This window comes from Gavialis gangeticus, unplaced genomic scaffold (genome assembly GCF_001723915.1).
Source record: "Gavialis gangeticus isolate Ggan-Ray unplaced genomic scaffold, GavGan_comp1, whole genome shotgun sequence".
NCBI classification, from domain to species: Eukaryota; Metazoa; Chordata; order Crocodylia; family Gavialidae; genus Gavialis; species Gavialis gangeticus.
This window is the reverse complement of record NW_017729004.1, coordinates 47,496,933-47,519,834: the sequence shown is the minus strand read 5'-3', so window position 1 is coordinate 47,519,834 and position 22,902 is coordinate 47,496,933. Positions and strand designations below refer to the sequence as shown.

The 22,902-nt window shown below is 41.6% G+C and overlaps 1 protein-coding gene across 2 annotated transcripts in view; it reads left to right on the top strand.

The window, feature by feature from the left end:
- The window catches only part of LOC109291349 (macrophage mannose receptor 1-like), a 121,818-nt gene that overhangs the window by 60,242 nt on the left and 38,674 nt on the right, over positions 1-22,902 (top strand). For both annotated transcript variants that reach the window (XM_019508330.1, XM_019508329.1), the window contains exons 11-19: positions 2,922-3,070; positions 4,202-4,401; positions 6,402-6,523; positions 6,861-6,948; positions 9,642-9,786; positions 14,598-14,639; positions 14,721-14,884; positions 18,827-18,894; positions 22,749-22,849. In XM_019508330.1, coding sequence (XP_019363875.1) covers positions 2,922-3,070; positions 4,202-4,401; positions 6,402-6,523; positions 6,861-6,948; positions 9,642-9,786; positions 14,598-14,639; positions 14,721-14,884; positions 18,827-18,894; positions 22,749-22,849 — 1,079 coding nt within the window. The remainder of the gene's footprint in view (positions 1-2,921; positions 3,071-4,201; positions 4,402-6,401; positions 6,524-6,860; positions 6,949-9,641; positions 9,787-14,597; positions 14,640-14,720; positions 14,885-18,826; positions 18,895-22,748; positions 22,850-22,902) is intronic.

Genomic DNA, 22,902 nt, shown 5'->3' with positions numbered 1-22,902 from the left:
GTATACATACAAACAAACTAAGCAAAGGGTAAATGGTTTTGTACCTGAGACTCCATCACCATGCAACTGAGTAAAATGTCACAGGTGTTGGTGATACACAATTTTGAATGTTACATGTTGGATGGCTGAGAGCTCCTAGCTCCTAAGCAAAGCCCACTGTATCAATATGGCTCTTCATCATTTTTTATATTTGTTTTCTAGTGTCTAGACAGATCTCTACATAGCATGGGCTGTACAGTGAAATGTGGTTAATTTTTCATGAGATAACTTGTTACTGTTGTCTTAGTGAACTAAACCTCTGCCAGAGTCCTACTGATTAATACACAGAACACTGGCACATTCATCAGCTGTTCAAGCACGTCATTTCTATATGTACACAGACTAAATCACAATGGAATTGCTTCTGATAATTGAAAACTACTAACTTATGCCTTCTGTAGGACCTCTCAAGGTAGCTCATCTTACAAAGCATTGAAAATATCAGCTTTTCTTGGCTCACTGAGACATACACAAAAAATCATTACATTTTTGCAGATGTCCCTTCTGTTTTGGTGCTAAGTGAAAAGCAAAACTCTGCCTACTTTACTTCCTCATAATCATGTAAATCCTATGTTGCAAGCACCCTAATTCTTGGTAGAAAGATTTACATTAAGCTTTTATCTACATAATCATACAGTTCTTACATAGCAAGCCAAACGGAATCCTTTTGGTACCCATAATTTTTGTAATATTTTTGTCTTTATTTTAAATGTCAAAATGCATCTCATGAAAAGTCAAAAGTGGATAATTACTCACCTGTGGCTAATTATGTATTAGTACTGATCCCCTTGGAGTGATGATTTAACCACATTTTACTGAATTGTCCTGTATGTGGGCATATGTATGTATACAGGCAGTCCTCGACTTACGGTGTTTTGACTTACGATGATTTGCATTTGCGGTGCTCTGCCATTTACACCCATGTTATTACTTATGGTGCTGGATCCTCACACAGCATGACAGGGAAATTTACAATGAGAAAAAGAAGGCAGCAAAACAAACATCCCTGGATCAGCTTCTCTGGGTGCCGCACTTCAAGAGGAATGTGGCTAGCATTGAGAAGGTCCAGAGGAGGGCCACTCGCATGGTCAAGGGGCAGTGGGGCAGGCCCTACGATGAGAGGCTAAAGAGCCTGAACCTATTCAGCCTCCACAAGAGAAGGCTAAGAGGGGATCTGATGGCTGTTTACAAACTCACCGGAGGGGCCAGCGAGAATTGGGGGAGACTCTGTTCCCCCGGCCACCACCTGGGGTTACTAGGAATAATGGCCACAAATTGTTAGAGAGAAGGTTCAGGCTGGACATCAGGAGACATTACTTTACAGTTAGGGCTGCCAGGCTCTGGAATGGACTCCCAAGGGAGGTAGTACTCTCTCCTATCTTGGGGTTCTTCAAGAAAAGGCTGGACAGATATTTGGCTGGGGTGATATGACAGTCTGGGGTTAGGAGGTTGGACCTGATGATCTGTTTAGGTCCCTTCTGACCCTAAGCAGTATGAAGCTATGAAAAAACAATCAAGTGGCCCTAAGTCTCCACAAAAATCCCCCCAGAGAAGCTCTTCTGAATTCTATGACCCTGATGAAGGTGTGCCTTCACCTTCTGATTAAATAAAATTGTATGTGATTAGTTGCTGTATCGCCCTGTTTAATCGATATGGTGTTTATGGTCATTTCTATAAAAAGTTGGGCATCAGCCCTTGGTCAGGAATGTAACCCCCTATTATAACATTGTTTCTATGGGAAAATCAGATTCGACTTGCATTGTTTTGACTTACAGCATCTTTTCCAGGAATGTAACCCGCCATAAGTGCAAGGACTGCCTGTACTGTGTATTCTAATTTAATGCAAATGATCAACAGCCAGTTTCACCTGGCCTTCAAATTATACAAATACATATGTTTAATTAGTTTGACATTTCAAGATTGCATCTGTTTTGATGAGCCTTATAGGTATTTCTTAAACTTATTATAATTGACTTTCTCTCTACATCTCTCCAGTCCTGGGCACTTTGTCTTTTTGATTCTCAGTTCTCAGCTTACATGATTGTTAATTTAAGTAGGTAATTTCAATTTTTATAATTCTACTCTAGACATCACACTTTGGTTTATTTCCTTTCTAGCCTTCAAACCCTTAAAAAGCTCAGAAATGGATACTTTTTCCTCATTTAACATTAAACTGACTTGTATATAGCAACAAGTAATTAAATATGTAGCTATTGTAAGCAGTGGTATAGGTAATGACCTTTGCACCCTGAGCAAAACTCTCATCCTTTGTGTGTGGGTGGGTGGGGGGAATTGCTGGAGAGCAGGAGAGGGAGAAGGGGGAAGGAGTGTTATCTTACCTGCCTCAAGTGTCCCCATATCTGTGGCCTCTGGGTGGGCAGCGCATAGCTGCTTCACCCATGGCAAAGATTGAAAGGGAGGCAGGTGCCTTTTTGGTGCCCCCTCCAAGTTGGCATCTGGGGCTGATGCCCCTCTTCCATCCTTCAGTTACCCTGAGTTTAAGAACTAAGATTAAAGAGGGTTTCTTCTTTATCCTTCCTTTGTTCACCTCCACTTTAGTCTTCGACCATGTAATCTTGTTTACAGAAAAAAGGAAGAAGTGATTTGATTTCAAAGTTCACACAATACTTATTGAGTGGTAGTTAGCTGTATTAATCTAAATTCATAATTAGAGATTTATTTCTGAATGAGTTAGTCTTTAAGTTGCTACTCTGCCCTGCCTTCTGCCTGACAATATTTATTCATAAATATTATGTTCCTTTGCTTTGTCTGAATAAACCACTCATTTTTAAACTCTTACATAAATTATTTAATGAAAATGACACATTTTGATTAAATCTAGATGTAATATCAATTCAATATTTTATTTTATTTTATTACAGATATGAACAAGCCTATCTGACTAGTCTGATTGGGTTGAGGCCTGAAAAATATTTTTGGATTGGCCTTTCAGATATACAAGAAAAAGGGACTTTCAAGTGGACAAGTGGTGAATCTGTCTTATTCACCCACTGGAATTCAGAAATGCCTGGTATGTATGAGACTACATTGAAAATAGCATCTAGTCATGTTATTCGGTATCAAAAGACTGCACTGGCTCTTTGGTGGTAGGGTTTTGTCATTAGAAAGTTTGTTACTTTGGCATAAATGGTGGAATGATGACATTCTGAGGACTGGGCAGGACAAAGAAAGGTGCAGTGTACCTGGGACAGAGATATGGGGCAGGAGGAGTAAGAGGTTATAGGTAGAAATTTGTCTTAGTTTGGGGGGAGCAGGGATGGCAGGCATCAGGCTGAGGTTGAGACAGGGTTCTGTTGCAAGTGTCAGGGTGTAGGATCAGTTGGGACCTCTGGGATAAAGGCAGCACAGTGTAAAACTATTGTTGCAGTCACATAAGACTGTGGTCTGTGTTAAAACCCTAAATTTGAGCCTGGCTCTTACTGAAGTTTAGGACCTGGCAGAATATTTATATTATTTACATATTTATATTATGTAAAATATTTACATGTTTATATTATGTAAAATATGCATCAGTAAAAATGTAAGGTTGTCAGTAAAAATCTTTCAGTAAAAAAAATGTGGGGCTTGGCAACTCTGGAGCTAGCCTTTGGCAATGGATGGGCTACATTCATTATGACCAATTTCTATATTATTTTTATTAAGTTACTAGGTTTAAGATTTAGGTTCAAATATTTTAGGGATTCAGAAATGCCTGCTGGCTTTGATAGTTTGTATGTTTCCTACAATGTAACATATATACAGACAAAATGCTCATCAGAGAGAATCGTAACGGAGATCAGAGCATCAAAAAAATAAGCCTCTGTCACCTGAGTTTAGAGAATTGCAGATGGTGGTGTTTCACTGCTGGCTTAGAGACACAGTAAGCTCATTGAGCACCCAGGGAAGGGAGGGGTGCGGTGGTGAAGGGTGGCACTGAATGCTCCCAACCACTAATGGGTTGGCTGTTAAAGCGTGACAGGATGATATGCATTTATTCAGTTTGCCAATATATGGTTAAATCACAAATTCAGGGAATGATCTTAATGATTTTTTTGTTTGAATATGAGTTTGAATTTGTGCAGAAATATATATTTTTGTAATATCAGAACAGAATTCAAATCATATGCAATTTTGATTTTTCTATATTTTTACTTACAAAAAGGAAGAAAGCCTGGTTGTGTTGCTATGAGAACTGGAATTGCAGGTGGATTATGGGATGTTATAAAATGTGAAGAAAAGGCAAAATTTCTCTGCAAACAGTGGGCTGAGGGAGTGACACCTCCACCTGTACCTACAACAACTCCTGTCCCCACGTGCCCTGGTGGTTGGGATTCAAATAATCGCATCAGCTTCTGTTTCAAAGTAAGTGTACTTAATTTTGAGTTAGGAAGATATTGTACTTGAAGTTAATAAATGCAAAAGGAATGTAAACAATAATAACTGGCATAAAGGCAATCATGCATATAAATACTGAAATGATCCTTGAGTATTCTGTAAACCGAGGGCATGTCACAGCTTTCTCAGGAGAAACCACATGTGTACAGATGTTCAGGATTTTTCTGCCAGAAAAAAACTGGCTGCTCTGAGAGAAAAATGACCCAGGAATGACAAAGGTTAAATCCTTTCTGGAAGAGAGCAAATTTCTATACAGATTTTCTTCTGATAGAAGGCACAGCAGAGTCCTTCAGCTTCCCAGGGTGCTTTGTTCCTGCTCCTTCCTCTGGGAGACAATGTTATTCATTTGACTCTGCTATTCCAGCCTAGTATTCACAATCCCAACATTGTCCTGCAGAGAGATACAGGTCAACCCTGCACGGTGGATCAGCCATGATGGTTTGTACATTGCTGTCATCTGTCTACAAGCTCGAAGAAGCCAGAGTATGCTGACATGTATGCACAGAGGCCACCTGGCTTTGTAGCTTCAGCACTGCAAGCTCCCTGCTTTTCAGGGGTTCAGCATTCAAATGTCTGTTCAGTGGGGTTTGTGGTTTTCGCTGTTTAAAAAATCCAAAATTTGTGTTTTTCCTCAGTTAAAATGAAACTCCACTATGTATGTAGGTATCAGTTGAAAACAATGTTTTATTGATATATTTACAATTTTATATTGTAAAACTGGACACGGGGCTGCACCCAGGTGGGACCAGCTCCGGGAAGAAGCTGCCTCTGTGGCCCAATGGGTGGGACCTGGGGTGCAAGGGAGTGCCACTTACTAAGGTGAGGCACAGCAGTGGCTACAGTGGTACTTCAGAGTTGTGCCCCCTGCTGTTGCTGGGTGGGCCAGGGTGCATCACCTTGGGGTCCATGGCAGCACAATGCTCCCTCCTGCACCAGGTTCTGCCTGCTGGGTGGTGGAGGTGGCTTCTTGAGAGATGGTCCAGCCTTGTTGCAGCCCTGCACCCCACTGCAGCACAGGAATCTCAGGGGGCACGTGCCCCCTTTGCCATGTTGCTTTGCCCACCCCCCCTTGCTGCATTGCCTGTGTTCTCCCACCCACCAACACATTGCCTGTGCCCCCCACAACTCCATAGACTTACTTGGAGGGAGCTGTGGGTGCTTCAGGAGCTGCTCTCCAGCACGCTGCCTGGCTGCCATGTGCATGCATGCATGTGGCACCCCCTGCATCTTGCTCCCTGAGCCCTAGGCTAGAAGTCTGCCAGGCTGCAAAGGAAAACCTGTAATTTCCTGCATCTTTCTCCTTTAAAGGAGAAAAATCCATGGTTTTCCCCCCTTAAAAGGGAAAATCTGTGATCTGTGTGAATATCTGCACTGTGAGTTCACTTTAATGAGGAGAAATTTGCAATTTTCTCCTTTAAAGGAGAAAATCTGTGATTTCTCCTTTAAAGTGGAAAACCTGTGTTTTTTTCCATTCAAGGAGAAAATCCACCTTTTCTCACAGCAAACAGAAAACCCAAATCCCTGCTGTTCTGGCACCTGCAAATAAGTTTCTCTACCAGAAAAACAAACCTGGGAGAATTCTCTTAGGACATTTGAATATGTGTTTACAGACTTATTTACAAAGCACATATAGAAGAGGTACCTAATCCATCACTGAAATGCCAACAAGTTATCTAAATTTTTAAATGCCAACCAGTAGCTCCTTTAAGTTTTAAATGGGCCTTTTCTCATGTGTTGTAATATAGCAAATATTGCTCTCCCAAGTGTTCTCCTGTTACTGAGAAGCAAACATTTCCAAGTGAGATAGTCTTAATGTATTCAGTTATACTTATAACCTATTTTTAATTTTGCATGATTTGCTTTTTGACTTGTTATGACACCCTACCACAGGAAAAATGGCAAAGGTTTCTTAATTTTTATGATGCACACAATGTACTGTATCTGATTATAAAATATACTTTCTCTAGCCTTATTCAAGAGAACAAAAGAAAACTTGGTTTGAATCTCAAGATTTTTGTAGAGCTATAGGAGGAGATCTGGCCACGGTTAATGGTAAAGAAGAACAGTATGCAATATGGCGCTCTATAGCGTAAGTATCTGCACTGTGAGTTCACCTTAATAAGGAGAAATTTACCTTTTGGTCCTTTCTGAAATAGTTGGTTTAAGTTGAAAATTTATAATCTAGTGTAATATTTATTGTTCCAGTTAAAATTTCAGTGCTATCAGCCAATTTATCAAAGCTACTAGCAGTTGTGAATAATTATTTTTCTTAATTATCTGGGGATAGATGCTTAGTATTTGCATACGAGTCTAACAAATTTAAGAAAATGATTTACAAAGAGTTTATCAAACTGTTTGAGGTAATCATTTTGTTTATTTTGTGTGTGCGCATTTTGCTTATCCTTTTTCCGTATTGAATGTTTTAGAAACAGTGGATTGTATCATCAAAATTTCTGGATTGGTTTATTTTACTTGAATCCTGATGATGGATTTTCCTGGAGTGATGGTTTTCCAGTGAGTAATTGTTTTTCACAAGAATATTTTTTCATGATGTCATGTTCTGTCCATTATGTCTTTCTATTCCCAATCATATGCACTGACTAGCTTTGGTATAGCTGAATAGTAAGCTCAAAACTAGATTGGGCATGCAATACACTATTTTTTTTTTATTTATAAAATGGAATTAAAATGAAAGGGATAAAAATAATGAATAAGACAATACAGTTTCTATACATGGATTACATTCACAATATTAAAGTTCCTTTGACTGTTCTAAGGAAGAAGGGTTTTTCAATGTTCATTTTTTTTTCTTGGCCATCTCTCATTATGCAGGGCTGACAAAATTAATGTAGATGCAAAGTATAATGAGAAATATTTCTAAATATTTTCTGTGATACTTGGAACCATGTATAGTTCTCCTTTCTCCTTTTGTTTAGTATGGCTGATAAGGGAAGGGGTAAGGAGCAGAGCAGCTGATCATGGAGGGGGCAGGGAACAGAGGGGCAGATTATGGAGGGGGCAGGAGTCAGTGAGACATTCAGGACGCATACACACATGCAAACACTTGTACTTGCAGCAGCTCAAATACAGGCAGTGTAAATTCGAGCCGGGGCTTTTTGCTTCAGCACACATGCTCGGACATGCACTTTGTTGTGGAGCAAATTGTGCCACTTGGGGCAAAATAACACTGCCTGGCTCCTCCCAGATCTTCAGCCAGGGGGAGCTAGAGCCCGGGGCCAGCACCTGTGCTGTCCCCAGCAGTATAAAAACTGCCCTGGCAAGTAGCTCAGGGCTACTAGCTCTCAGGAGCTTTTGGGGCCTAGCCAATTGGTACCTGGGGACACTACCCCTTGTGCTAGCTGGACTGCTGAAGCAGCCCTGAGAGTTCCCTGCACCCGCTACCCATTGCAGGGGTCTGGCAGTGGGGGCTGCTGCCTGGCTGTGACCTGCTGCGCACCTGCCAGACTCGGATGGGGACTTCAGAGCCAGTAGAGGCATCTGCCCCTCTGGGCCAGCTGCCAGTGGTCTGCAGTTGCAGGGTTGGCCTTTGTGTGGCACTACTGCCATTTGTGCCCCCTGCCCGGCCATCGGGGCAGCTGTCACCCAGAAGATGTTCCAGGTGTGGTGGCCTGCTTTGAACTGACAAAGCATGTCCTCCTGGCCCCATTCGTCCAGGAGGTCAGCCACAGCCAGCTGGGTCCAAGGTGCCTGCTCTGAGCAAGCAGGGTCCTGCCAATGGCCTCCCTAGCAGGAATTCTGGTGTTTCCTATTGGAAAACTAAAAAATCCCTGATAAAAAAAATCCCAAAGTCACTCTGTAAAATACCCCCAAATCCATGTTTCTCCACAAGTAAAACAAAAGACCACTATAAAGACAGAGAGCGAGACAGAAACAGCGATCAGTTGGACAATGTTTTATTGATATATCTTACAGTGTTGAAGCAAGTCTCTTATCATAATAATAAAGTGAACTCTAAATACATGTTTCATGAATTCATGAATACATGTTTTGCTGCACTCCAACATTGCGATGCCCCCCACACAAGGGGTTTGGCCCTGCCAACAGGGGGTCTGGACCTCTCACAAGGGGTACGGCCCCCCAACAGAGGATTCAACCCTAAACAAGGGGTACAGGCCCCCAACAGGGGCTACCAACCCCATTGCAAGGCCCACATGCCCCACCCCAGCCCGCCAATTGCTGCCTCATCTGTCCCCATCCCCACCAGTTGCTGCAGCACCCCCAGTGGCTGCCCCACCCCCAAACCCCCAGACACCTCAATGGCTGCCAGAATGTCTCCATGGAGGATCCAGCCTCTGGTTGCCTCAGGACACAGTCCTGACCATGTCCTGCTCCACTTTTTAAAATATTGATATTTTTAGAGCCCTGGATATCTAGGGGTCTAATTTTCTCTCTGTGCTGCAAACTTACAGTGCGGGGAACATTTTTTTGTTCCTGCACATGCCTGTTGCCCCACCTCAAAGGGGTTTGATGTGGGGCAAGAAGCACTTGTGTGGATGCACCCGCAAAGGGGTGGGGTTTAATTTGTGGCACATGTGGACTTATATCATGTTTGCCAAAAAGGTTGGCCACTGCTTTACTAGCTGTATGTCAGAGTAACTCTACTAAGCAATGATGTAAAACTAGAGTTAACACAACAGTGCATTTTATGGGTGTGTTCAATTTCAAATAAAGGTGGTCAAAATATTTTGATGGGGCAGTTTTCTATCAGAAAATGCTGACATGTATCACAGGAACATCATAATTTAGCAATATTTTCTCCAGAAAAAGTTTCAACTTTTTTGTTTTGCTTCAATAAAATTGAAATATTTTGCTAAAATTAAATGTGTTGGTTTGATTTTATTTAAATTCATTGCACTTTTTAAATCTATATTGCAAGTTTAAATGTAACAATTGTAATCTTAATAATATATATATATCAAATATTTTAATGTTATCAAAACAAAACATTCCAGTGGTTCCAAATTGAAATATTGCAAAACTTCTGTGGTACAATAAATTATTGTTACTGTATTTAACTATTTAGAATTTAAAAATCAACATTTTTACATATTGTTTGGAAATTCCAACTTCTGATCTGTTACATTAACACTGGAAAGCCATCTTGGTTTGCTGTTTTAATACTATGAAACCCAATTATGTCCTTTTTATATGAATAAAATTGTAACCAAACTGTGTTTTCATGACAGGTAAGGTATGAAAACTGGGCCTTTGGAGAGCCAAATAATTATCAAGGAGTTGAACTTTGTGTGGAGCTTACTGGAGATTCTAGCATGCTATGGAATGACAGGCACTGTGATTATTTACATGCCTGGATTTGTCAAATAAAAAAAGGTACGACTACTTTCCTTTTTAAATTGGGACAAAAACCACCCTTCACCACACACCTCAAGAAGCGGATATTTCTTTAAAAAGCCTAAAGCTTTGTAAAATTATCTCTGGAATATCGCGTACAAAAATGAAATGTAAAAATTGCATTAGTTTGCTTCATTTCAGTAAGTTCAGAGATACAGAATATCTAACTGGGTCCCTGCTGTTTTCTTTGAGACTTTGTCTTGCTCTTTTTCCATGACTTAAACCAAACAATGACATTTCTTTCCTTATCACAAGCCCAAGTAGACTGAATTTCAAATTCACTTCTGATTTTTCATTTGCATTGGTTCAAACCTTTCCAAACAAATTATATTTAGAGTTTAATTGCTTGAGTCCAGGTTCAGGTCTTTGGAAAACATTTATTTTATGATGGCATCAAACTGAACAGTTCTACATGCAAACAACATATAGTTAACAAAGCTCTGACAATTATTTCATCACAGAAACCTATTTTGGAAGAGTTTGGATGGAAATTGAGATGTTATTAATGAAAGTAAATTGCTAGTTAGACCCAAAAAATCAACTTCATGCTGATAAAAAGATTTATAGAAAATGCAGTGAGAAATTCCTCTAAGAAATTAGTACCTTTGAGATGTTGTTTTTTCTGGAAGATAAATCATTATAAACAAATGATCTAAGCCTGGTTGCTGAGCCTTGCCATTCTTTTGCTCCCAGCCTGAATTCATGAAATCTACTGGCAAAATGCCCCATTCCTTCTTGTGATGGTCCAAGTATGGAATCCCAACCTACTATTGCTATCAACTACTCTTTTAATTTTACAGGTCTGTGTTGTGGAAGGGTTGGTATGTTGCTATATGATAATGTTTTGATTTTTTTCAGTTTGTATTTTAAAAATAGAAGATATCTAAGAAATTACATGTAAAATGATATTTTAAAACTTAATTTAAGTTGCAAAGTCAAACAGTCAAAATTGAGAAAGTCTCTTAAAGTTATCTCTTCAGCCTTAATTTTGGGCATCCCTATGCATATGTGTTGTGATACCATATTACATTATAACCCATAATGTTTTTGTTTCAAAGGTTTATTGCCTCATTCATTGTTTGTTGGTGCCACTCTGGCCTCATGACTTGTTTACTGTGCACTGTTCAAACCCTGTTCTGATGACAAAACTGTTTAATTTCCTCATTTGATTTTCTGTTATGTTCATTGCTGTTGTACCAGAATACTTTGAAGCACAATTGTGTAATGAGGCATTATCTTCCTTCTCTTCCTGCAAATGGGAAATGAAAATTTGCAAATTAACTTGTAAACTAGCTTCTTTTCTACCTTGGTGAACACATAACACCTACAAAGTCTCCCTATGTCTGATGAAGGGTGTTTGTGCTGAATAGCTTGCAAATAATTTTTGTCCAAATATTTAGTTGGTCTAATAAACATGTCACATCTACCTAAAGAACCTTGCCTCCTTAGACCAGCAACCTTGCTAAAGTCATGATATATCATGTCCACTTTGCCTGGCATCCACAGAACCAGTCGTTTCATCATAAAAGGCAATCAGGTTGTTCAGGCATGACTTGCCATTGGTCAATCCATGCTGACTGTTCCAAATCACATTCTCCTCCAAGTGCTTAGAAATGGATTCCTTGAGGATCTGCTTCATGATTTTTCCAGGGACTGAGTTGAGGCTGACTGGTCTGTAGTTCCCTGTACCCTCCTTCTTTCCTTTCTTAAAGATGAACATTATATTTGCTCTTTTCCAATCATCTGGGACCTCTCCCAATTGTCATGAGTTTTCAAAGATACAGTGGCTCTGCAATCGCATTGGCCAACTCCCTTGGCATCCTTGGGTTCATTACATCTGGCCCCATGGACTTGTATATGTACAGCTTTTCTAAATAGTCCCTAACCTTTTCTTGAGTGCTCACCTTCTCCCCACACTATGCTGCCAGATGCAGTAGTTTAGGAGCTGACCTTGCCTGTGAAGACTGAAGTGAAAAAGGCATTGAATACTTCAGCCTTTTCTGCATAATTGGTCACTAGGATGCCTCCTCCATTCAGTAAAGGGCCCACTTTTTCTGTGATCTTCCTCTTGTTGGTGACCTAGAAATGCTTCTTGTTACCCTTTGTATTCCTTGCTGGCTGAAACTCCAATTGTGCTTTGGCCTTCCTGATTTCATTCCTGCATGCCTGAATACTCTTATACTCCTCCCTAGTTTTTTGTTCAAGTTTCCACTTCTTATAAGCTTCCTTTGTGTTTTATCTCAGTGAAGAGCTCTCTGCTAATCCAAGCTGGTCTTCTGCCATATTCACTAGTCTTCCTGTGCATTGGGATGGTTCAATCCTGTGCCCTCAGTAAGGTTTCTTTAAAATATGACCAGCTGTCCTGAACTCATTTCCCCCTCACACTGGCCTGCCAGGGGATTCTGCCCATCAGTTCCCTGAGTGAGTCAAAGTCTGCTTTTCTGAAGTCCAGGGTCCATACTCTGCTGCTCTCCTTCCTTCTTTTCCTCAGGATCCTAAATTCAGTCATTTTATGGTCACTGCTGCCCAAGTTGCCATCCACTATACTACATTCCCCATCAATCCTTCCCTGTTTCTGAGAAGCAGCTCAAAAAGAGCATGGCCCCCAGTTGCCTGCTCTAGCACTTGCACCAGGAAGTCATTCCCCACCACTCTCCAAAAGCTTCCTGCATTGCCTGTTCACTGCTGTATTGTCCTCCCAGCAGATGTCGGGGTGATTGAAGTCCCCCATGAGAACAGTAATCTGGAAATTTCCTCTATCCATTTGAAGAAAGCCTCATCCACCTTATCCTCCTGGTCTGGTGGTCTATAGCAGAGCCTACCACAACATCACTCTTGTTGCTCTCTCCTCTGGCCCTAACCCAGAGACTTTCAACAAGCCTATCTTCAGTTTCATGCTGGATCTATAAGCCAATCATACAGCTCTGTTCCATAAAGTGCAACTCTTTTTCTTCCTCCTCCTCTTCCTCCTCCTCCTTCCTGAACAGTTTATACCCATCCACAACAGTGCTCTAGTCATGAAAGCTATCCTACCAAGTCTCTGTTATTCCAATCAAATCACAGTGCTATAACTCTGTGAGGATTTCCGGTTCTTCCTGCTTGTTTCCTAGGCACTGTACATTCATGTACAGACACTTGAGATAACAAGCCAATTGCGTGACTTTCTCAGGAAGAATGAGAAGGCTTTCCCTGTTGCCCTCAGCTGCTTGTGCTTCTTTCAGGGCACCCAATTCTCCACTTACCTTAGGTCTTTATGTGTATAAAGTGCTGTAGCTGTGTAGCAGTCTGCCAGCTCAAGGAGCCTGGAGGCAGTCTTCAGGCTTGCAAGGGTAACAACCCATGTGCATGCAGTGAAACCTGGTTACAGATTGCCCAGGAGGACTGGGACAGCTGATCCAGATAATGAGCTAGCCCACAGAAAGTTAAGAGGGATCCTGAGGAAAGTTGCCAGGGAGAGAGAGACTGCCAGAGGCCCTGTGTTAGGCTCTTAGGGAGAGGAGCCTGAGGCAGGCAGGCAGACAGTTGAGAGCTGGTGGCCAAGACAGGCAGACAGCAGGGAGTGGAAGGCTGAGAGCTGAGACAGGCAGATGGCCAGGAAGGTGAGAACTGGTGGGTCAGTAAAGCAGAGCCTGAGGACCCTGCTTGGACTGCCTTCTCCTGGGAGGTGGCCAGAAACTGAGTGTGCATCAGAGACTGTGTGCATGCCTTGAGAGAAGTGAGAGAAGTGTGGGCTGGTAGCAGCAGACCCTAACCCAGGCATTCCCTTTGGTCTGAGAAAACACCACTGTATCATGTGCTTGTACAGCGACACATGCCTATGTGGATTGACTTCTGCCTGGAGACAGCTTGCCCCAGGGGAGTATTGACAATAAATAGGGTCTGTGAGCCAGAAAAAAGGACACTGAAGGACCATGAGTGAACTATTTAACCCTGGATGTGCTACAAGCACATTTCCTATTGATGTCAGTTGATGCAGTATGTACTCAGCACTTCCTCAGATGAAACTCTGGCATCTCAAGTGGAGTACCCAGAAAACAAGAATCACACAGCTAGTGATTACTTATAAAAAGTTTGGTTAAAGTGACTTGCCCAGCCTTACATAGATGCTTTGTGAAAGAAGATGCTATTTAAAAAAGCATTCAACTGGCTTAGCTATAAGACCATCCTCTCCCTGCAGTCCCATGCCACACTCCCAGCTTCTGCAATAAATGACAAGATGCCTTGCAGGCAACAGCCTATTCAATACATAATTCTGATCATTGCTGCAACAGCATGTGCTTATGTAGTTAAAGACTGTCTCACAATTCAGGCAACATGGCGGGGAGAAAATAGGTTTATGTGGGTGACCTCATTTTACTAATTTATGACTTTTCAGATTGTATGGTCTTTTTGCATTAACAAAATCCAAGGTAAAATGGCCTAGTAAATTTAGCAGTGTGGGGCATACAGATGTTGTGCCCTGTGCATATTGAAACAGTAAGAATTCAGTTCCAACACATTTAAAGGGAACTTACCATAAATATATTGCATTTAAGGAATAAAAGAATTTTTATTAATTAATTATGGATCAATTTTTAACAGGGCCAAAAAAAGTTTTCTTAAGCAGTAGTTAAGCTTATAGTGATATTTACTTTATTTTATTTTACTTAATTTCCTGCAGATTATTTCAGAAATTAGAACATCCCAGTTAACAAATTCTCCTCTATTGCATTGAATCCATCACGGACTATAAATTAAACATCAGACACAGAACTTTCCTTTAAAATATATTATGTATTTTTATTTTACAGGAGCAACAGTAAAACCTGAACCAACGGAATCTCCTGCTCCCAGTAAGTTTTTTTTAATGCATTTTACTGGGAGAAGCTTGTACTGAAAGTACAATACATATAACCTTATTATTTATTTTGTAGAATATAAGATTACTAGTGATGGATGGATTATAAATAAAGACAAGCAGTACTATTTCAGCACGGACAGTGTTCCTATGGAAAAAGGTCGGGAATTCTGCAAGAAGAATTTTGGTGATCTTGCTGTCATTGATGATGAAACTGAAAGGAAGTTTCTGTGGCGATATGTAAGAAAACTATTTATTATTTCAATACTTAATCAACCAGGCCAGAGAACATGAACATAGAAACAGTTGTCTGATGAGCTAATTTACCATTAGTTTTGCACCAGTGAAATTAGGGAAGTTAAAAAAGTATTGAACTGGAAATAAGCAGTGGATAAATTTGTTCCTTATGCTTTAACTGAGCAGGATAGTTTTTTGCTTTTCTGTGTGTTGTACAAGGATTGTAAGCATTAAACTAATAGTCTGCTTCCAAAGCTTCAAAAGGAGAGTTATTCCACATCAGTCATGTTACCCTTTATCAGCAGTTGCCACTAGGGGTGTGCAAAGTGGGCCCTATTTGATTTGGATCTGGGCTGAATCAGGGACAATGATTCAATTAGCTGATTTGGATCACTGTTCCTGATTCGATTCAGCTGAATCTGAAGATTCGATGCTGATTCAGAGAATCAGCGATTCAGGCAACTTTAAAAGTTTTTTCTACATACCTCGAGGTACCAGTATGGATTGTGATCACTGTGATGCCCAGGTGCATGGAGCATCCCACAGGAGTGGAGGGGGGGGGAGGGAGTGGCCCTCCAAGTGCTCAGCAGCGAACCTGGAAGTGGACTGGAAGTATGCGCCCCAGCATCACAGCATTCATGAGCTGCCTGCTACCTAGAGGTACGCAGAAAAAACAGTTAAAGCTGTGTCTATGTCCAAATCTTTCCAAATCTCTCCGAATCAATTCGGAGGGTTCCGATTTGATTCGGAGAAATTAAAGGGTCCTCTGATTCTATTCAGATTTGGAGGTTCGGCCACCGAATGAAATCGAATCTCCGCTGAATCATATCAGGGACTGAAGCTTCACACAGCCCTAGTTGCCACTGTATCTGAATTTAATTGATCTATAGCAGACTTCTGACAGGAACTGCAGTACTTAGAATATTGCCTTATCCAAGAAAGAAAATAAGGTCAAGCTGTATGTAAGACTATAAGTAAGGGCCTTGTCACACATTATATTGTGAGCTGCTCAAGTGTTGATCAGTGTTAGTGCTAGCTTGAGTTTGGAGCAGTCATAAGTTTAGGCCAACAGGGGCCTGGAGGGACTGAAAGCTAAGAATCCCACCCCATCACATTCTGGGCTTCTACCCAGGCTCCTGGGGCTTCCTTGGTTCTGCCGTGCCTATAGGTCTCCCCCAGTCCCCTGCCTGCCCAACACCCACTGCTGCTGGGCTGCTTCTCTTCTCTGGGCAGAGCCAGACCCAGAGGGCAGAAGTGGTGGGGGCTGGGCAGGCAGGTTAACCCTTCCCTGCCTGCTCCCCTGGGACAGAGTGCAGGCCAGCCTCAAGTAAATAGGGGGCAGGGTGGGAGCAATAAGCAGGGATCTGTGGTGCTGAGGATGATGAATGGGGCAGTAGGCCTGATCCAGGCCAGCAGGGGAGGAGGGGTGGGTGCAACGTTTACACTAATGCATTGCCTAGAGTGGCTACATGTTAGTGTAATGTGATCTGGGTAACATGGATAAACCTAGGCTGGTGTGGTATAACTTTAAGCTGCCTAAAGAGTGCTTAAAAGTAGTTTCCAGGTGTTAATGTGCAGACAATCTAGGAGCTAAGAGCTCCAGAAGCCACCTAAAATTAATATATAACATGGTCTGAAGATACCCATTTGGGTGCAGGCCTGTATCTTTCTCATGGCAAGCCTTTCAGGGTGGGGGTTGTGTTGGAGAGAACTGGGGACATTCCACTCACCTTGCTCACCCTACCCTCACAGATGCACTACAGGCCATGGGGCTGCTCCTACCCAACTCTTTGATAGACTGTGCAGTGCTACCTCTGCCTTGGAAAAGACTCCTGTAGGGAAGAAAGCCATACTGGCACCCCTGCTAAGTTGGCATCCCCACTAAGTTGGCACCAAGGGAAAGCTAAATTGTGCCTTCCCTTGTTCCACCCAGTTACTTTATTGCTGTCTCACATTGCACATTCTTATATCACAAACCTAGCACAATCCTGAGAAAGAGGAGAGAATTTGGGGCATGGATTAAATTACAGGGGCAAACTTGTATGCTTATTTTGTGCCAAGTGCTGGGGTTGGTGGGAAGGTGGTGCTGCAGGGAGTTGCATATCTAAACTGTCTTGAAGCCTATGCGTTCGTCCAAAAAAAAAAAGTGCTTAAGCTTTATTGAATTGGATGAAATTTGGTAGTGAAGATTGATGAAGAGTTTACATTTCATAGTTTCTAGGGTCAGAAGGGACCTGAACAGATCATCAAGTCTGACCCCCTGACCTGGGCAGGAATGAGAGCTGGGAACATAATACCCCAGCCAGATATCTATCCAACCTCCTCTTGAAGACCCCCAAGGTAGGGGAGAGTACCACCTCCCTTGGGAGCCCATTCCAGAGCCTGGTAGCCCTAACATTCTAAGAAAGCCGAGTATGTCCATCACTAGGAAGTTCAGGTGATACCTGCTATAGATTGTAAAAGAGGTTTTGATTCTAACCATTTGGAAAGAAAACTCCATTAAGGCTAAGCACAGACAGTCACAAAGCCTGAGGCTGAATCTATTCAATCTTTGCAGCTAGAGACAGAAGTTACACATAAACCAGTTTAAGTGATCAGAAACTAGTTTAAACCTGAAGTAGAATAGAATTTCAGTGCACATAAACCAGTTTCAAAATGACTGAAACTGGTTTAAGATAACCCTGATTAAATGTAGTATCAGATTTATCTGATTTGGGTCATATCAGTTTATGCAATTTCTGTCCCAGACCACTTCATGGTTCAAGTTAAATCACAGTCTCTCAGCAGCCATTCTACCCTGGGCTAGGCTGTGCTGTCTGCTCCAGAAAGCAGGGGTGACTCTACTTGTGTGCTCCTTAGCTGGAGTAGTGTGGGCTGGCTGACTGGGGAGGGGGGTGGGGGAAACAAGCCCAGCTGCAACCATGGAGTATAAAACCCAGAGGCACCTGGAAGCAGGAAGAGGAAGTGATGAGCAATGCTGCAGAGTCCTGCTGCTGTAATTCTGCAATCCCAGAGACCTTGGGTGAGCAGGAAGAGGAAGTGAACACACAGTCAGAGAGTTGTGCTCTAGTGCCTCCCAGTTTCCGGCCTGAGCCACTGCAGGCATATGGCTGCATTTCCTGAATCAAAGGTTAATGTCTGTTCATTTCTATTTCAATTTAATCTGTGCAGTTTAGACTAACCTGCAAAGACTGAATTGATTCAGCCTCAGGCTTTTTGACTGGCTGTACTTAGTCTGCAGGTTACTCTTAAACTGTATAGCTTGAACTGATAAGCAAGTGAACAGACATTCACTTTTGTTTTCAGAAATGCAGCCACATGCCTGCAGTGGCCCAGGTCAGAAGTTGAGGGATACTAGAGCATACCTTCCTTCTCTGATGGATCAGACAGCTTGGCCTTGTGAAGGGGGAGGTTGTGAAGGAGGGGCATAACATCTTGGGATCCTGAGGGACTAAGAGTTAACTTGAATTTGGAAGGGATCTGACACAAAAGTTCAATAAACTGATTTAACCTAAAGCAGTTAAGTCTGATACTACGTCCATCCAGGTTTGTTTTAAACTGGTTTTGGCCATTTTGAAAGTGGGTTATGTTCATTAGTTTCTGTTGTGTTACAGATTTGAACCAGTTTTCTATTGCTTATACCAGTTTGTATAATTTCTATCTTTAGCCTAAATGCTTACGTTGCTGTAACCACTTGGAAAGGAAACTTCATTAAGTGCTTATGTTGTGGCAACTATCCTGGCAAATCTATGCAGGACTGAATTAATTTAAAAGTTTGGGTTTCTGTACCTTGAGTTAAGGCTACATGTTGTGGCCTGTAACAATTCATGTACTCTGCAGGTTGCTGTAGAGGGGAAATGTATAATGTAGTCACCAGTGTGTTACACTTATCAAGAACATTCATATTTTAAAGAGAGTGAGTGCTAATTTTAATCTGTGTTTTAGATCTTGAAAAATGGCAAAGAGGATGCATATTTCATTGGATTACAACTGAGTGTTGATCAACGAGCTAGGTAAGTAAACTAGCTATATCAAAGCTAGTAGGGCTGTGCAAAGCTTCAGTCCCTGATTCGATTTGGTGGAGATTCGGCCCGACTTAGTGGCTGAATCTCCAAACCTGAATCGAATCAGGAGACCTTTTAATCTCTCCAAATCAAATTGGAACCCTCCAAATTGATTCAGAGACATTAGGAAAGATTCAGTGATTCGGACATAGACACAGCTTTAAATGTTTTTTTTACATACCTCCTGGTAGCAGACAGCTCATGAATGCTGCAATGCTGGGGCGGAAGGAAATCGAACAAATCAAATCTCTGTCCCTGATTTGGGCAAAATCTGAATCTGAATTGAATATGGCCTGTATCGCACACCCCCAAAAGCTAGTAATATGTGCAGCAAGAACAATTTTGGGTGAAATGTTGGTCTCACCATAGTCAATGTGTGTGTTTTACTTCTGGCATGAGGTGGATAAAGATATCATTCCTAGCATTTATGTTTTTGGAGGTGGTAGAAATGTGTTTGGTACTGGATGTTGGCAGAGGGTATTTTTAAACATATTTTTAGGAAAAATCCCAGCATTTGTTTTTTGGCATTGGTAGGCCACTGATTACTTACAGTGGTTTATTCTTGCAGCAGAGTATTGTACTCAGTTGAGTACCCTGAGTTTTATACTGAAAACCTGCGACTGCCTCAATTTTACAAAGTAAAACAAATTAAGGAATTTATCTTAAAACAATGTATCCATTGGCAATGGGACAAATTCCTTGTTGATAGAGGAAAAACTCCCATTGAAAGAAATGATGGTGTTTTATATTTTTTTCTATTGGGATCTGAATTAGACAGTTAAAACCCTGTAAATCCACTTATTCTTTAGCAGTGTCAAAACTTTCATCTTGTTTTTAAAATACATATTTTTGAAATCCATCTGCTTTTATCAGGTGGAAAAGCTGTTCTTCAGCATTAGATTTGAGGTGCTGTCATGCACGGTAAAGAACATGTTGATTTGAGATTCCTCCTTTATAAATATTACACATAGGTATGAATCACAGTTTAATTTGGCTACATTTGAACTGGTCTGGTCCACTTTCATTTTAGAACTTTATCTCATTAACTCAGAAGCAGTTTAATTTTTTTCTAAATAACTTTTACCAAGAAGTAATAAAAAGAAATAGAGAAGATAAAATCCAGATTGCATTTTCACAAAATTATTTAATGTCACTCTCTCATTTCTCCATTCACATGTAAAATCATTTTTAATGATTGCTTCAAACACCTCAACTCAAACATTTGTTTTAGTATTTTTAAAGCTCTTCAGGGGTAAACATCACTTCTTTCTCCTTTCCTTCATTTTAAATACTCTTTCAAATAACTAAAACAAAACAAAAAAACAGAACAGTTGCAAACCAGCAACAACCTCAATTTTTATTTTTCTCCACAGCAGAGAGAGACTGTTCTAGCATGTAGGATGTCAATATATAGCAGTCTTTAAAGCTTGGGACAGACATTCAAGAAGCCAGTGCCTGAATTGATTCAATCTTTGCAAGTTAGTCTAACCTGCCTAGGTTGAACTGATTTGCAAGTACACAGTCATTCCCTCTGGCCTGAGGAGATGCCAGGCACCTGCCTGCAGTTGCTCAGGCCAGGCACTGGGGGGTGCTAGAGCATGCCCTCGGCTGCAGGGAAGCTGCGATGGTGGGGTGTGGCCAGCCAGGCAGTAGCCTGGACTGGCTTGGCCAGGGAGGGGTTTAATTCCTCCCTCCCCTTTCCACCAGAATGGACCCAAGCTGGGGTTCACTGGGCACTGCCCCCTTGCTGCCGCAGTGGTGGGGCCAGGAGCAGCCAGATGCCGGCTGGCATGGCCCCTGAGGCCCAGCAGGCAGGGAGGGAGGTTATTCCCCCTCCCACCCCTACTGCGACCACTGCTTGCTCTGTGCTTAGGGCAAGTGGCGGAAAAAGCCCCCTCTGCCAGATGCCAGAAGGAGGGGATGCTGGAGGGAGGGGGGCAGGAGGGGGCCTGCCCCCTCTGCCTCAGAGAGCCATGCCTTCTGGCTGCACCTGGGCCCCCAGCTGCAGCAGTGAGGGGGGAGCACCTGGTAGACCCTGGCTTAGGTCTCTGGCAGTGGGACAGGGAGGGCGGAATTAACCCCTGCCCTGACCAGTTCAACCCAGGCTACTACCGGGGCTGGCCACGTCCCCTGCTGCTGGAGCAGCCAGCAGAGAAATGCAGGTTGGTGCTGGTGGGACAGGAGAGAGGAGGGCGGAATAAATTTATTCCCTGCTCCCTTCCAGGTCCAGTGTCTGGCCAGACCTCCACCCCTGCTTCCCGCCTCTGGCTGGGAAGCAGAGGTGGGCCAGCCCTGCTCTGCTGGAGCAGAGAGCCCAGCCCAGAGAGCATGCCAGGATGCTGGGGGACTCTGGTTTAACTTAAACCAGAAAGGGGTCAGGGACAGACATTTTACATAAACTGGTTTGAGCTGACTACATTCAACCAGGTTTATCTCAGACTGGTTTCAGCCATTTTGAAACTGGTTTATATGCACTGAATTTATGTTCTGTTACAGGTTTAAACCAGTTTCTGATCACTTAAACCAGTTTATGTGTAATGTCTGTCCCTAGCCCAAATGACTTGGGCTTCACTTACTGACCACAGTGGCTCAGTATGACACTATCTGTTCTAATTAGTATTTTGTTAACTTAGTTTTAGCATTTGATTCTTTGGATTCAAATGCTATATCCACAGTTATAACCTCTTTATGGTTCAGTCTGCCCTGTTGCAAAGCAAATTAACGCCACTTTAACCGGTATGGAAATTACCTTTTGGTTGTTTACCAGGCCCTGCGCAATTCTTTCCTTTGAATGGGGAATGGACTTCTTTCTGCATCTGCACTAAACTTACATGGACTTAGGAAAATAAGATGTGCCTGGGTTCTCATGTGCCATTCTGACCCCTGGTTTCCACATTGGCTTTTTTATTCTCTTTCCTCATGTCTTGGGCCATAGCAGCTCCAAAATTGGAACATGCGAAAATGCCCCAATGTTTTGCAAATTAGGGGAAAACTTTGCTATAACCCAGGATCTGTACCTCTGTGAAGATGATAGTTGTAGTCTTTGTCAGGTAAGGCCATGTGACTCTTCAACAAAGTTTGAAATTATAGGCATAATAATGAGAAGTAACTTTCATATTTGCAGGGGTCACCATGGAAAACACTTGTCTTACAAGCTGTAACCACCCTGTAATTTAAATAATGCTTACTTTTTTTTGCATATTTAAGTTAGAATATAGTTCACAGCTTAGATTCTGTGATATTGTAATTGTTGTTTATTACTTTTTTTAACTTAATATTAGTGTATATATTCATGTACTCTTGTTGTCCATATTTTTCATTTTCTAATTTTAAATAAATTATTTAAAAAATGGAGAAAGAAAATAGAAAACAATATAGAAGCGAGTGAGGCACCTTCAACTGTATACTGCTTTGTGTTTTTCAGGTTTAGTCAGTCAAGCCATAATTATGGCTTCTTTTTCTCACTAAATTTGGGCAAAACTTTTGGAATGGTTTGATAAATCTTGCCTTAAGTTGTTAAACTATTGGTGTATGTAAATTGACACATACCTTTTTAAATGTTTTTCTGAACTTGTATTCAGAATGAAAAGGGGTAATCAAGGGAAAACAAGGTATAACTACAAGATATTTACTCATTTAAGGCTTTAGCTAGGTAACACTTCAATTTTCTTGCAATTTTATGCAAAGTAAATAGTATAGATCAGGCTGTGACAACACAGCTTAAAAAGTTTTTAAAATAAATTTTGTAATATGAAAATAATTGAATTTGTGCATAATAATTTTTCTCTTTTGATTGTGTTAAGCTGGATGGATGGAACCCCAGTGAATTTTTTAGCTTGGGCACCACACGAGCCCAACTTTGCAAACAATGATGAAAACTGCGTAGTTATATATAAAAACTTAGGTGAGTAATTTGTTTATCACTAATACTTTTGCAGAGGACATAACTTTTTCTGC